This window comes from Agelaius phoeniceus, chromosome 4 (genome assembly GCF_051311805.1).
Source record: "Agelaius phoeniceus isolate bAgePho1 chromosome 4, bAgePho1.hap1, whole genome shotgun sequence".
NCBI classification, from domain to species: domain Eukaryota; kingdom Metazoa; phylum Chordata; class Aves; order Passeriformes; family Icteridae; genus Agelaius; species Agelaius phoeniceus.
The window spans coordinates 68,683,138-68,699,095 of NC_135268.1; the positions used below are offsets into that span (position 1 = coordinate 68,683,138).

General features: G+C 44.7%; 1 protein-coding gene across 2 annotated transcripts in view; it reads right to left on the reverse strand.

Annotated features, from left to right (window-relative positions):
* Positions 1–15,958, reverse strand: part of REEP1 (receptor accessory protein 1) — a 68,504-nt gene that overhangs the window by 14,243 nt on the left and 38,303 nt on the right. Inside the window, exons 6-7 of one of the 2 annotated variants that reach the window (XM_077177849.1) lie at positions 6,391–6,559; positions 499–534 (exon numbers count right to left, since the gene is read on the reverse strand). In XM_077177849.1, the coding sequence (XP_077033964.1) occupies positions 499–534; positions 6,391–6,559 (205 nt within the window). The remainder of the gene's footprint in view (positions 1–498; positions 535–6,390; positions 6,560–15,958) is intronic. The other variant, XM_077177848.1, reaches the window with a different exon arrangement.

Consider the following 15,958-nt stretch of genomic DNA (forward strand, 5'->3'; position numbering starts at 1 on the left):
GTCAGTTCAAGCCTACTTTGTCTTACCAGGCTCTGTTGCTGGGATTTGCTACATACCCTGCTCACCCCAAACACAAATGTCCTCTCCACCAATGGAGAAACATGTGCCAATCCTTAGGGAACACAGCAAAACAGGGCTGGGGCTGGTGAGGTTTTGCTCTTGCTGCATTCCCAGTGGATTTACACCAGCACTAGGGGCAGAGGAGTTACACTGCACAGCAAGGACATGGCCCATCCTCTAGAAGAGAAAGGAATGAAGTTTTTCTCCAGAGGAACAATCCCCATCCTTGGATAACACAGGTCAGTATGGTGAGAAGCACTGAGATCCTTGCCATGAGCACACACACACAGCTCCCAAACCCACTCACAGCCTGGCTTTGCCCCCCTGGTGTTAGGAAACCCAGTGAGCAAGAGCATCAGGAGCAAGCCAGGCTGGGGGATGCTGCCATGCCCAAAAGGGATGCATGGATACCAGGAGAACAGGAAATCCAGCACTCACCTCTGAGGAGTCGGCACACCGAGCAACACGTGCACACTGGAAGAGGAGCTGAGAGTTAGGAACTCATTGGGGAAGCCACTCACTCTTAGAAAACACCTGGCACCACTTTGAAGGGCCCTTCAAGGCCCTGGTGTACACAGGGAGATGAGCAGCATGGAGCACAGACTCAGGAATGTGCCTCATCCCAGGCTGTGTCCATAGGGGTGTTAAGGATGGGGTTAGATACAACTCCCTGGTGCTGTTCTCAGATCACTGAACAGAAGGAACTCCTGAGTGGAGGGATCTGGGAGTGTGGGTAAGCAATGGGAGCATGGATGCATAACCCAGTTAAAAAAGGCTGTATGATAACAAACACAGAGTGCAATACTGGGGTTTGTAAGGCTGTGTGCCTGGATTCTTCCAGCAGATTTAGAATTCTTGTAGAGGTCTACAAGAATTCTAGAATCTACAAGAAGGCTGCTGCAACCACTCAAACAGCCTCTAAAGGAATCTATCCACACATCCCTGATCTTCCTAAACCAGGAGAGTCCTACAGGAATTAATATCCTGATGGAATTGCCATAAGAATGAAAGCAGCCAAGGGGATTGCATTGCACCCCTCACTGAAAGCAGGTGGTTCATAACTGCTCATGAACATGTGAAGTTTACAGCTTCATCTTGAGCACAGTTTGTGTTCCAGGAAACAGCCTAAATTTCCAGTTGGAGCCTTTCAATTTATGCTCACAGCGGCATCAATGACTCCACATTAAAGAAAGTTACTGAAGAAGAAAAGGTTTTGAGCTCTGTGTGATTTTTTTTTTTAGTTATGATTATCCTGCACTGGAGACACTGGAAGTTCTTCTATAGTTTCACAGTCATTTTATTTAAAGCAGCACCATTGAGAGCAGATGTCTCACTGTCCCTTGCACTCTGGCCTCCACCTCCTTGTCCCATTGCTGATGTCTGTGCTGCTGCTCTCCACTGGATCTGACCCAGGTCAAGAGCAGCTTGGAAGCAAGGGATAACATTTAACTTGAACCAATTCCTTGACTGGGGTTAGCATGTAAAAATAGGATTTGAATGTATCCAAAGGAAAAGAGATGGGCCAGAGTGAAGCAGCTGGGTTACAGCTTTTAGTGGGAGTGCAGCCTCACATTGGCTGGATGCTGCTGTGAAACTCTGGGCTTCCTCAAGAGATCTGCTGTGGGTTCAGCCTCTGATCTCACACAGAAGGAAGCTGATCACAGTTTTATGAGAGTTTATTCTCTGGGAGTTCAGACAACATATATCTGGGGTGCTCTCACACATCTTTCTGGTTGATGGGGACTGAATACCCAAACACATCCTGACTGCTGATGTTCCCCCACCTTTGTTCTGTATTGCAAAGCCTTTGGTCGTTCAGCACAACACCAAAAAACCAGCTTTGATTCTCTCCTGCTCAGAGGAATGGAGAGTATGAGAAAGCACACTGTCCATTCCTGCTTTGAAATCATTCCAGATAAGAATGATCTTAGCCTGGGACAAGCTTAAGCAGAAAGAGTTCTGGGTTTGGGCAATACAGAGGGTGGCTGCATTGTTTGTGATCCTCTGCCCCAGGCAGCATCAGCTCTGCACACTGACTGTCCTCTGATGCAACACAAATTAAGGTAATGCTGTAAGGTTAAGAAGTGCAAAAGCTCCTGTTAATAAAGACAGGTCTGTATGTGAATTGTTACTGGGCATTTGCCAGAACAACAGGATTCCCTTGAAAAATGTTTAGAAATATTGTTCTGGAATTTACACTTTTCCATAACAATGCACAGCCACATGACATTTACAGTTCCCAAAGGAAAGAGGCAGTTCTGCCTGTGGAAAGGGCACAGGTTGGAGCAGGCACAGAAGTAAAATGTCACAGTCCATCATCTGGGTGCCAGGACAATAAACTGAGAAATGCTGAACCAAAAGTGAAGTGAAAAATCAGATGAAGAGGTGGTGGGCTCACTGTGCATCCTTGGTGCCCATCAAAGGAAGGGGTGCACGTTTCCCTGGAGCTGTTTGTGGGGTCAGCAGCCACCCACAAATCAGGGCAAAAGCAGCCTGTGCCTCTCCATGCCATCTGGGTGTGGCTTTGGCTGGGTGTGAGGAGGAGGAGAAGGGGCTTTTTGGGATGAGTGGGCACACCTAGAGCCCACTGTGTGCTGAGCAGTCCCATTCCTGCAGAAGGACCATCCTCACAGCAGAGCTGCACAATGGACAGGCATTGACTGCCACTGAAACACAGCAAAGACACAAAAAGGTAGAGGGGCAAAAAAGGGTAGCAAAGGGTAGAGGAAAAAGAGCAATTCTCCTTGTCTCAAAGGCAGCTCTTGCTTATTCTATTGCTTGGCCTCATAAGACACTCTTCAGCAGGCAAAAAAAAACCCCTTTGCTGTATCTGCATGAGGTTGTTACAAAATGGCAAACGCTTCACACAGTACTTTGTGTCAAGAGGGGATTCAAAGAATCACAAATCCATCTAAGCAGCACCATTCACATTACAAAAATAACAGCAGTGGAAACAGAACAGGCTGAGTGTTTGTGTAGCCTGGTCCTACAGCCAGCTTTTGGCCACAGGCACAGTCCACTGGTGTCAGGAGAGCCTTTTCTCATGCTGCAGTGGGCTTGGAAACATGCCCAAGGGTTGGGAAACCAGAACCTGAACCACTGCTGGTCACAGGGGCTGGGGGGTTTAACACCAACAAAACTGCATTTTAGCACTCCCTTCTGTGCAGGAAAGACAACAGAGCTCTCCCTATGCCCCTGTCTTTCCAAAACACTTTATTTCAGATGTCACATCTGCTCTTAAACACAACAGTCACACAACAGGCTTGGAACCAGCAACACCAAGTTCCACCCCAGGTCTGGCTGTGTGTCCACTGCTCAGGGCATGGGAGGCACATGAACAGCTCTGAGCTCATCCCAAAGAGCCCTCTCTCCTCTCAGGTGGGGTCAGCTCTCAGCACCTCCATGCCAGCTCCTGTGTGATGACAGGGCTTTAGCTTCTATTGGCTAATTGGGTTAACATCCATTTTTATGTTCAGACATCATTGTTCCAGCTATACCTTAATTGTAACCATGTGAGTTTCAGAGCTTTCATCAAAAAGGGGATGGTGGTTTGGGTGTGTGCTTCTTTCCTGAGGGCTTAATCTAAAATTCCTTAATAGCAAGGCTATTACCCCTCAGAAACTGAGCTCTGCTCTCTTGTCAGACTAAGGAACCACACCAGGTGAGAACATGGCTCTGTGGTTTTCACTGTGAGCATAACCTTAAAGTCCAGCCCTCAGCTAATCCCCTTAATTAGTGTGGTCACAAAGAGATCAAGGAGCAGGCACAATTCTAGCTGGCAGCAGTCAAGGACAATCAACATAAGCCTCCTTTGAATTACATAAACTTTAGGTTTTGTTTTGGGAATCATTATCCTCCTATTTTAAGGTTTCTCTTAGAACACCAGAAATGAAGCATTTACAGAAGGAAAGGGTAAGCTGTTTCCTTTTTTGTTGGTTCTTTTCTTAATGTTGCTAATGTAATTTGTGGATTTGCAGTGGGACTAGGATGGAAAGAAAAAAGAGAGGGGAATACCTCTAAAAAGAAAAAAAATCAAACCAAAATTATCTACTTTAAGTCTGCTTTGGGTGAAAGTTGCTGATGTAAGAGGTAATAGAGCATCAGGAAAATAGAGGTACAATGCAGGTTCTGTAATTCACAAGAAAAGTTGTCTATTTAAAATGAACACCCTCATGCCAAATACTGTCTGGGTCATTTTTAATGACTTCATCTGATGTCACATTGACTGTGTCCCACTGTTTCTAAAGCAGGTAAAAAATCAGAGGAGTTCAATGTTTCTGTGAGGCAGTGGGGACATCTGACAGGGATATTTATGTCATCTGAGGGCTTTGAGACAGGAGACAGGGCTGTGTGTCTCCTGTTCTGTAGTGGCTGCTCATGCCCATTCTCACACATGCATTATATATACATATATATATATGTATATATAGCACACTAATGGGCAGAGGCAAATTCTGTCTGTCCCTTGCTGATGTCCAGCTCTCCAACTAAACAAATATGAAAGGTGGAATGACAGAGCTCTGTCTGGGCTTAGTGTGCCCAGAGCAGTGTCCTCTCAGCAGAACAAGGCCCTCAGGACGTGGCACAGTGTGGCTGGCACATCACAGTCACACACACACACACATATGACAGCTGGCTCTGATCAGTTCTCCCCTCCAGACATTCTGGCTACACACAAAATGGTGCCCACATGGAGCAGCACAAGGACTGCGGAGACCAGCACTGGATCTTTCCCTTCCTGTGATCAGAAGGGAGAGCAAAGCTCACAGCTGGAGTCTCCCACCACCTGCAAGGGGAGTCTGTGTGTATTCTCTGCAGGTGGAGAATGAGGCACCTCAATGAAATCACCAAATGAGGTGGGACAGATGGAGTCTTGGGAGATTTTGCAAATTTGTGCAGTTTCCATTAAAAGAAAAATTAAACCCAAAATCTCAAATTACTTGAATCCAAAGTTTGTGATAAACACTCAGTCTGATTTCAAAATATTTATGAACAATTTTTCAGAGATTCATTCTGAGAGATCCTTGTGCACTATGGACACTAAACCAGACCAAAATAAGAAACTCTTGTGTCTTGAGACAGGGGTTTGTGGCCAGGTGAGCTGACTCCACTGTCCCAAGAGCAAAGCTACAAAGGCTGCTCTACTCCATGTGGAACTAAGATAAGTAAATTACAGTTTATTTGTGTCATTATTTATTTTTGTCTAAATATATGAGTTTTTAAAGACTTTTATATTCTGTGTGTGAACACTTTATTTTCAGACTGATTATGTCAAGAGAAGTGTACACAAGGCCATATATAAAGATGACAATAAAACCACCGTGCACCAACATTTCAGTTTACCCATAAAGAAAATGTAATTCAACAGATAATATTAAAAAAAAAAAAAAAAGGAGAAGTCTGATTCACAGAATTTGTAAGAGGCTTGAAGGATACTCTTTAGGAAGGATCAGACAAGACATTTCCAATACCATTCCAAAACTAAAGCAAATTAGAAGGCATAGCAAATACCCAGGCTTGAAACAGTGCAAGTGTTTGCACAGACCTCAGCACAGGTTGAAAGTTGAACAAGTTGAAACTGCTGAATTTCTGACTTGCCAGCATATGTTTCACAACTCCCAAGTGCAACACGCCTGCAACTTTCCATGGCTTCTCATCACAGCACTGGAGTTGAGTGATCTTTGGTGGTGTGTGGGAATCCCAGGAACCATCTGGAGCCACCTCCTTGGGATAACCCTCCATGTCTCACTTTTTGAGATATAATCTGCAAAGCTATCTCCAGTTAAATGTTTTGGATTTGGACTCAAAAAGATTTCTTTAACCAAGCTTGAAATAATTTTTTTAACTGAATCCCTAGGAATGGATCTTATTTACAGCATGATATTTCTTCCCTTTGTTCTTTCAGAATTAGAAAACAAACTATTGTCCTTAAAATAATTTTTTTAACCGAATCCTCAGGAATGGACCTTATTTACAGCATGCTACTTCTTCCCTTTGTTCTTTCAGAATTAGAAAAACAAACTATTGTCCTTAGGAAACACAGTTTTTCAGCGTGGCTTTTAGCCCCCAGCTCAGGTTGCAAAGACTCAGTCTGGCTTCTCTGCACACTCAAGTCTCATCCTTGGTACCAGCCAGGAATAGTAACCATCAAATGATGATCCTGTTTTTTTCTCCTAAGTGCCAAGAGACCAAGAGCATGTCTGTGTCCTGGGAATTCTGGTATGTGCTGCCTGCAGCGTCCGTTTCTCTCTGTCCCTGCCAAGGGCATGACTTCATTGAGCAGTGTGATATTCCAGACAGCACAACACTGAAAATAACACTGGCACTTACCTGAGCTGCCAGTGCCTTCTGATGCACTTCTGGATGGTTTTGGGTGGCTCTGTTTGCTGCTTGTCCGTACAGTGACCGAGGGAGGGACGGTGCTGCTGCTGTCCCCACGGATGCTCGACAGGTCCTGCATGCTGAAGCTCCGTAGCCTCTCAGACAGGGCTCCCTGTCCCTGGGGAAACAAGCAAGTCAACAACACAAAGTCAGATCCAACATTTTGAGACTTTTTCTCTCTTTCTCATTGAGATCTATCAGGACAATAGGAAGAGAAAAAATTGTGTGGTCCAGTGACCTAGAGATGACAAAAATGTGTTGCTAAAAGCATCATTCCCTCCCTTGGCTCTTCCTTTTGGAGTGGCTCTGTGGCAAACATTTCTGATTCTTCATTGCAGCGACGTGAGCACAGAGCAGCCTTGGCCATGTGTTGAATTTGCAGGCAACCCCGAGAAGGAGAGAGATTAGTGAATCTGACTCCATGTTCTTAGAAGGCTGATTTATATTATATTATATTATATTATATTATATTATATTATATTATATTATATTATATTATATTATATTATATTATATTATATTATATTATATTAATCATAGAATGCTATACTAAAACTATACGAAAGGATAGAGAAAGGATACAGACAGAAGGTTACAAAGAATGATAATGAGAACTCGTAACTCCTTCCAGAGTCCCAACACACACAGCCTAACCATGATTGGCCATTAAGTTAAAACAATTCACATGAAACCAATCAAACAATGGCCAGCTGGTAAACAATCTCCAAACACATCCCAAAGCAGCAAAACAGGAGAAGCAATCAGGTAATTCTGGTTTTCATTTTTCTCTGAGGCTTCTCAGCTTCCCAGGAGAAGAAATCCTGGTGAAGGGATTTTTCAGAAAGTATGACAGTGACAGCCATGTGTAAAGGAGCAGGATGTTCCTTTATCTTTCTAGTAGGTGCTTTCCTTCACTAGGAATGAGTCAAACAGATGCTTGGCTTCAGAATCACAATGAAATGGCCTGCATCAAAATAACTCCCTTTTAAATGTAACCATCTATGATGATATTCACCCAGCCATTCTCAGCAACACACAACATTTCCAGAGCACAGAAAATTTGCAATTTTAAAGTAATTAAAAAATATTGTTAAACTCCAAGAAAAACAACAATGCTTTTTTCATGCAGCTTAATGAAGAAATGAATTAATGCAATATTTTTATTTCTTTTTACTTTAATTCTCAAGCTGACAACAAAGATATTCCTTGGTGAAAGGAATTTAACTGTAAAGGATGGGTTGGTTAAGTGTCACTTTCCATTAAAACTGCACCCCATCAAAAGGTTGACTGTAAGTATTCTGTAACCTTTATACTACACCACAGCCATAAAGAAGGAACACCAAAAAAATCAATATATACAGAACTTTTGAGTTACATTAAATGACATTCAGAATATAAATTGTACAACTTATAAAAATTACATTGATGTTTTAATAATTTATTGAGGGGGGAGGATCTGAAAGATACTTCATGGCACATAGTCTTGAAAAGTACTGAAGTAAACACAGAGAGCCTGATTCTAACATTCTGCAACTGTAAATGAGGAAAAATTCAATGGCTTGTTTGACTGAGATGAAATCAGAAAGAAGGCAAATAACAGACAGTAAATATTGTCCTGTTTAACAAAAAGATAAGGTAACCTGTAGCAATTCACCCTCCACTTTCATCTAGACTTGTATTTGTCCAAGCAGCACAGCCTGACCAGTGCCACAGCACAGGGCTGCTCCCTTCTGGGCTGCAGCTTTGACATCCTGACCCAGGGTGCAGGGCAAGGCCATGGAGAGCTCACTCTGCAGCTGGTCTGGCAGAGAGAAAGGTTCAGGACTCATCCTGGACATCCACAATCAAAGCAAGACTGGACACATTCCTGCTAAAGCTCTTGGGCAACACGGCCTGTCCCCTATGCATTGATCCACTGGGAAGGCAAAGCAATAATTTACCTACTGATTTATCAACACCACTTCAGAAATTCTGCATGCACAGTAGAGGAAAATCAGTGTCTCTACCTCATATAAATTCCTCAGCACCTCACTTTTAGGGTGTGTAAGTAGAGAGGGCATCAGGTGCTGCTACCTACAGTCACTGTGACAGTCTGCACTTTTTACATTCAAGAAAAGTGACAGACCAGTAATCTCCAACCTTTCAGCCTGAAGCTTTTTGCACAAGAAACATGAGTTCAAACTTCCTTCTCAACTCCACATTTAGCTTTCCTGCAGACTGTTACAGAGAAGCAGCAGACTTACTTTGCTCTTTCCCACTAGCCTATTCTTCTTTTGAAAGTATTTTAAATTAAACTGATGGGGCTTCTTTGCTTAAACACCAAGACATACCATGTTGCTGATTTTATAGGCATGGCAGTGGAGTCCTTAGAATTTATATTTTGCTAAACTCTCACCTCTGCCCTCACATTCTCCAGCCTGGCACAAGAGTTGATGCCTGAATTTTGGCTACTCCTGCCAGTGGCTGAGCCACTCTTGGGGTATGTTCTCACTCCAAGAGGCATCTCCAGTTAATCTTCTTGGGCCAGTTTTGGTTTTTTTTAAGCTACATTTACTCTGCAAATGTTTCTGGGCTGGTAACTGGAGTTGCCTTGCATGGCTGCTCAGCTGGGTGAGATCTCAGCTGCCCAGAGCTCAGTGCAGCCCTGGATGGGTTTTGGAACCTGCACTGAATTCCTGCACAGACACCAAATTCTCAGTGACTGATTCCAAGCCAATACAAGATATCCTACCCTGCAGCCTGATTGCAACAGGCAGATCTCCAGTGAGAGCAACCTGACCATTAAATAACATTTTGCTATTGCAGAATGACTGGGCCAGCAAAGCCAGAGGGTTAGCAGCTGATGAACTGTAATTTGAGTGCTGTATTCCTCCCTCACACCCAGCTCAAGTGTCAGCAGGGCTCAGGCTTTTCAGCTCCCCCCAGCTGCTCTGCTCAGCCAGCTAACCCAAATTCCATTTCATTCCAGCCAGCAATTTCTGTGTGTGGACATGAGTCAGGTTAGAGATGAGATTCATGTGTCAGACCAACCTGGCAGGGAAGATGACACCAGCACAATGAAAATGGAGAAGATGTGTTAATATTCTTGCAGTGCACCTTGTGATATAGCAGCAGAGAATGATCAAAGGGCCCAGGAGAGCTTTGAAACAGGGACCTGAGATGTGCCTGTCATCTATGGGTCTGTTACATCAGTGTGGAATACAGAGCCTTGAGCACAGACTGAAGCAGCTGAACTGAACAACTTTGACTTTCTCCAGGAAAGAAAGAACTAAAATTGCCTTTTCTTAATTTTTTATTTAATTTAACCTGAGTTTCTAACAGCAAAAATAAAGACGGTTTATAAAACAGGTAATAGCAAAATATTACTGTTACTGTTCCTACCATTCTATGAAGCAATTTTTCCAAATACCAGAAATGGCAAGAACAGCAAAGGCTTGGCCTGAGTGAAGGCACTGAACACACCTGTGAAAACCTGCAGAGTTCCATTTCCCTTCTTTGGCCTTTGTAGGGATAGACTGGATTTATTTGCTCCTAGAATACAGTGTAACACTCACATTTCTTTCCCAGTTAGCACAATTTTAGTTGACCCCAAATAGAAATGTGTCAGAAATTACCACAGAATGGGGATGGTTTCAGAGTGAAATGGAAAATATTGTTTACCAACTTTTATTTCCCTGCCACATAAGCAGCTGGTGTAGATGAAACCACAAACATTTGAAAAGCCAGCATGGGGAGGGTTTGCAGAGCTGTGTTTTAGAAATAAAGACTTTATCCAGATGTAATGTTTATTGTCCCACAAAAAATATTTATCTTTTATTAGCAAAAGAAAATAAGTTAATAGCTTTATTTCTTGACAGAGTAAATTTAGCACAGCTCATGTTTTGGGCTGTGTTTTGTTAAAACAATCATGTGGAAGATGAAGAGCAGCTGTTTGGGGGATTTTTGTTTACTGTTGTGGCCATGATCATGCAGATGCTCTTCCAACTGCTATAGACATGAGAGATATCCCAGGAATTTCAGCAAGGAGAGAGGATCCAGCTCCTGAAGCTATGCCTGTGCTGCAGGCCAGAGCATGTTTGCAGCACCTCCCCACAGATCTGGGCTAGTTCTGCCCTAGAGAGTGTGACAGGGGAAACATCGTGACAGGAGCATCGTGACAGTAACACCATCTCTGTGTTATTACAGAGAAACAGCTCAGTGTTATTACAAAGCCTCCCAAAAACTGTGGCTGGGAGGGCTGTGGGACTAAGGATGACACCACCTCTCTCTCCTCCTCACTGAGCACCAGCAGTTGCCAGGATGATTGTGCTGGCAGTGTGAGACCTTTTTGGGACTTTAGAGGACACAAGCACAAAATGGTGCTGGAAAAATGAGCCTTAACTTCCCTGGGCACAGGACTCCCTGCCTGCAGTCAACTTCTCATCCAGCTTCTCTTCAGACATGGAGCACCCCTGTGGACATGGCACTTCTGATTTTACAGACAGTGAGGTTTTGGGGAACACAGGTGGGAACAGAGGTGTCTCTCTGTTCCCTGATCACTACAGTGCATCTGTCCCCAAATTCCTCTGATCTTGCCCATAGGTGAAGGTACAGCACAGACTGAAAGTGGAACTCTTCAAGCTTCCTTTCCCCAGGATCTACCAACCTCACAAGTTCTCTTTTTACTGGGAAGAGCCAGGGTTCAGTGCTACTGAATAGGATAAAAGACAAATACTAAAAAGGACATGGTCATTTCCCTGCCCAGTCACTGCTATCACTTGATATCAACCTTATTTAGATTCATGACTGCACCAACAGTTTGAGGGCATTGGCCACCAAGACAAGCTGCAGAAGCTCATTTTTGATTCTAAGTGAAATTAAAGCTCCCATCCACATGGCAAAGTAATTAATCTAAAACTAATTTAAGTATTAAATTAAATTTGGTCAAAATGATACATTGTTATCTCACCCACATCTAGCACATTCTCTTCTTTTTGCTTTAAAGACTATAACAAAACAGTATTAAAACACTGAACTTCCAGAGCCAGCAACCTGCACACTGCCTTCCTCTTCATGTTGCAGACATCACCATCATCATCCTCCAAAAAACAAACATCAGCCTCTCTGGGTCCAGAGCACAAACACTGATGCAATCAGTATTTGCCTGGAAGGATCAGAAATACTTTCCAAAAGCTGACATCTGCATTGTGACAAGCACTGTAAAAGGCACTCCATCAGAAAGAGCTGGAACTGTCTTAAATTTTTTTGCCATTTTATAATCAGTCTCTGCATTCCCATTTGAACTTTTTAGAGGAAAATACATTTAGGAGTCTGGGAAAAACTGGGTTTAAGTTCAGTGGAATTATTCATTATAAATACTTCATGTATGTAGGTAGCTAAAGTACATAAAAATAAGCACATAATTTAAAAATCTGCAATTTATATAACAGTTCCATTGAATACGACCTAAATATAAACAAATAACAGTGTCTAGATTTTATCATTCCTTCAGTCTATAAATATGAAAGAATTCTATAAACATTATTTAGGCTTCAAAACACCTCTAATACCTACAAATTCCATTTTGCAGCTGTGGAAACTATGACACAGCATGACAAATCAGGAACCCAAAACTGCCAAGTCACAAAAGAGAAGCTTTTAGTACACTCAGTGTTAATGCAGGATGGCACCTCCTGGCCTTTTGTCTCTCAGGATCAGCAGTTAATGGAGACAAGCAAGGGAACACTAAGTCACACTCAGCACACTTCCAGCACAATCCTCAATCTGTTAATGCCCTCCTCTCTTTTTGCTGTGGCTGTGGTTAGCAGTTCTCCCCCACAGATGTCTGCATGCACGTTGCAGCCTCCATCCTGCCAGTGTCTGAGGGTGTAGAGCACATTCCCCAGCTGGGGCTGTGGTGCCAGCAGGACTGCCCCAGCCACACCTGCCAGAGATCCTCTAAAAGCTCCACTGCAACCCCAACCATCCCCACAGGGACCACAGCACAGGGAGAGAGACTCCCTTCATCCATTAGTGAGAGCACAGCAGCACACACAGCAGCAACCAGCCCAGTTCAATGAGTGTTCCATGTAAAAGCTCCCTGCCTGGAGCTGGAATTTCTTCCAGTGCCAGCAGAGGACCTGGAAGGCAATTTGCTGATGAGATCAAGGACAGGCTTTTAAAGCTCAGCACGCAGCATCTACCCACTGGAAGCAGAGCAGACAGCACTTGGCCTCAGCTGAAAACAGTCCAAACTAGTCTAACAACTAGTCTAACAACCAGTCTAACAGGGAGCAGACATTAGTTAGGGGTTAGTAAAAGCACTCAGCAGATTACCTGCCCTTTTTTCTGGTCCCAATACAAGTGTAAATGGAGTAGCTGAGAGACCTAGCAAAGGGAAAAAAGAGAGCCATTGTGGCAACACACACCAAAGCTTTGAGAATAAGATCTATTTGAAGCATAAGTAATCGAGGTCAGACATGAGCATGACACTGGGCACCATGTGCAGGGACTCACATACACATAAAAAGCAGGGACACCCACCTGTGGACAGAACCTGAACACAGGTCCTCCCTTCCTCAGCTTCCCAGGAGAGATATGGAGGAACCACTCCATAACCCCAGCTGACAAGGTGTCACCTAACATGTGTTTTTAAAGATTAAAGCAAATTATAAACACAATGGGCTGCTGCTCCACTCCTTGCACTTGATTGATGCTTCCCACTGGAGAAATCCCCAGTGTCAGGCCTAATGACTAATTTAGGCACAGGATTATGTGAGGGACACGTGGCAGTCATTTTAGTGACTGACACTTCTCCTGAGCACTACAGTGACAGTGGGGAATTGCTCACTGAGCAGGAGTTTGCACACAGAAGCTTCCTCATGTCTGGCTGCAGGCAGGCCCTGAGCAGAACCATCAGCTTTATGGGCTGAGCACAGGCATGAGTGAAGGAATAAATTGTTTCTGCCACCAGATGAACACAAACATCCTACAAGCAATATCCTTATTTATGGCCAGGGCCTGCGTGCCATGCCTAGTCTGGAAGAGCTACCTGTTTGGAAATGTCAGACAGTACTAAAGGCTCAAAGGGAAACCAGCTGACGTTAATGTTGATGGTGGAAATGTAATTTCATCCACCCTTTTTGTTTGTGCAGTTCATTTCCTCTCCAGGGAACTCTTTGTTATTGTTTCTCCCACACTAGCCTCTCTGTATAAACTTATTTTTTGGTTCTGCTGTCCTGTGCATTCAGTGGGTGTTATTTGCTTGTTGGAGACACCAACCAAACAGCCATGAAAGAGAAACTGGAAAGAGTTACCTGGATTGTAACTCAAACAGCACTAGCATTCTATAGACTTGTGAAAAACAGATTCTTAAGGACTTCTGAATGAAAGATGCATCACACATGACAAGAACACTTCACAAAGTACTGGAATCTGTGGCCACCATATATTTTAAGAAAGCCATTTGTTATTCCTCTTTATTGGTGTAAAATAGCTCCAAGACCTTTGATTTTGGATCCCAAATGGAAACTACTTCCAAAAGCAACAAGCTCAGCCCCTCTGAGATAACAGCAAGGCGCCCCCAGAGGCTTCTCAGACTGTGAACTCTAAATCACTGCTGACCTCTGCAGCTCTAGGCCATGCTACTGATGAGGGCACCTGATGTGGCCATCACAGATGTGGTGCTAAGCAGATTGGTCAGAACTGTGCTCCCATGTGTTTGCTCAGCAAAGGAGCACTCTGAGCATGGGGATCTAATCATTACAAAGAGGCTTTCTCAAGCATCTTAAGGGAAAGGATGCTCCCCACCCCTGCCCCCCTTTCCCAATTCAAGTAGAAGTGCAGCTCTCCACTGTTCTGTCACAAAAGGCAGCATGTCTCTCCCACACAAGTATTTTTCTCCCAGTTTCCACGGTAAATAGGTCTAAAATCACATGGTAAATTAGGGATCTAAATATTGATTTTTCAGGCAATTGCACTGGCTACACCAGCTGGATACTAGAAATTACTTAAATGATGCTGTTTGTCTAAAGAGGATAAAGCCTAAATCATCACCAGCATTTCCCTCCAAGTGTCCTGGTTTAAAAAAACAACAAATGCACTGAAAAACCCTCTGATAAATTTCTTGGGCTAAAAGGCCTTGGGGTAATGAAGCTAAAACCCTCCAGGGGAAGGTGAGCCCAAGGGTGGAAACAGAAATGAAGAGAATGGAAATGCCAGCCCAGACAGGTGGTTTGGGAGCTGCTGAGGCAGGGCATTGGTTGAGCAGGTGGGTGCACACCCTGAGCCCCCTGCCTGTGTGCCTGCCTGCTCCTCTGAGCCACACACACAGCAGCTGCTGGCTCCCCACATTCCCCACCCAGCAGAGGCTCCTGGGCTGCTTCTCACACTTATTAGGCACAAATGGGCTTTTCACTGACACCAGTCATGTGTGCCTGCTCCCTGCACCTCATTCTTCTGCTCCTGCCAGGGCTCTGCACCCACTGCCAGCACCACGCTGTGCCCACTCCCCTGTGCAAAAGTGGGCACGCCATGGGCACAGCACCAGCTGCTCTGCCACCTCCCCTACACCAGGGCAGGAGAAAGGCAGGGGGAGGTTCATTGTCAGAAACCTCTGCAGTACACTGGTCTGCTGGCACGGGATGTTTTCTCCAAATCTCCTTTGAAAAGCAGTGTTGAGGCTGCAACCTGGGGATGGTTAAGTGGCTGGGAGGAGGGTTTGTCTTCAGGTGGGGAAAGATGTGGGTCTGTTTAGCAGAATTGGTTTGTTCAGGGTGGGGAATAAGGATACATCCAGACAGGATCTGGGAAACTCAGGAGTGTGAAAGAGAGAGTGAGAGAGCTGGGGGAGAGTGTAAAACTGGTGATGTGTGGGTTGTAGGAAGCCAGGAGGCAATGGCTGGGCAAGGATAGAGGAGCTGGGACTGGGGACATGGCAAAGCAGCAGGTGGCAGCAGGCTCAGTGTGACAGGTGAAGGATAAGGGCTGGGAGTGTGGTGGCAGCAAGGGAGAACATACAGGTGTGCTGGGGAAGGCTGGTGCTGCTTCCAAGCCACTGGAGCCTCTCCCTGCTGCAGCCATGTGTGTCCCAGCTGCTTCCACTGGATCCTGACTGGTGGCAGTGAAGGGCCCACTCTTGCCCAGGACCCATCTGATGGATGCACTGCCTGGCCAAGGCCTGCAGCAGCCCCAGGGCTGGGGCTGTAACAGCCCTGCTGCTGCTGCTCCCTTCTGCTGTGGCCCAAATGCAAGCTTGTTTTCTCTCCATCAAGGTGAGCTGGAAAGATGGTGGTGGTCAGGGCTCTTCAGGAATGGAAATGGCTGAATTAGCTGGAACTAATTGAAAACACACAAAGAGCAGCAGGATTTACTGCCTGGTCATTTAATCCTACCACTTATGAGTGACCCACTTGAAGTCACCACATGTGACAGAATCACCAAGTGATGAGGACAGGATTAGAGCCCCAAATGAGATTATTCTCCTTGGTGGGGGTGTGAGCTGCTAGGAGCAGGGAAAAGATCTGTGTTGAGCACCTAG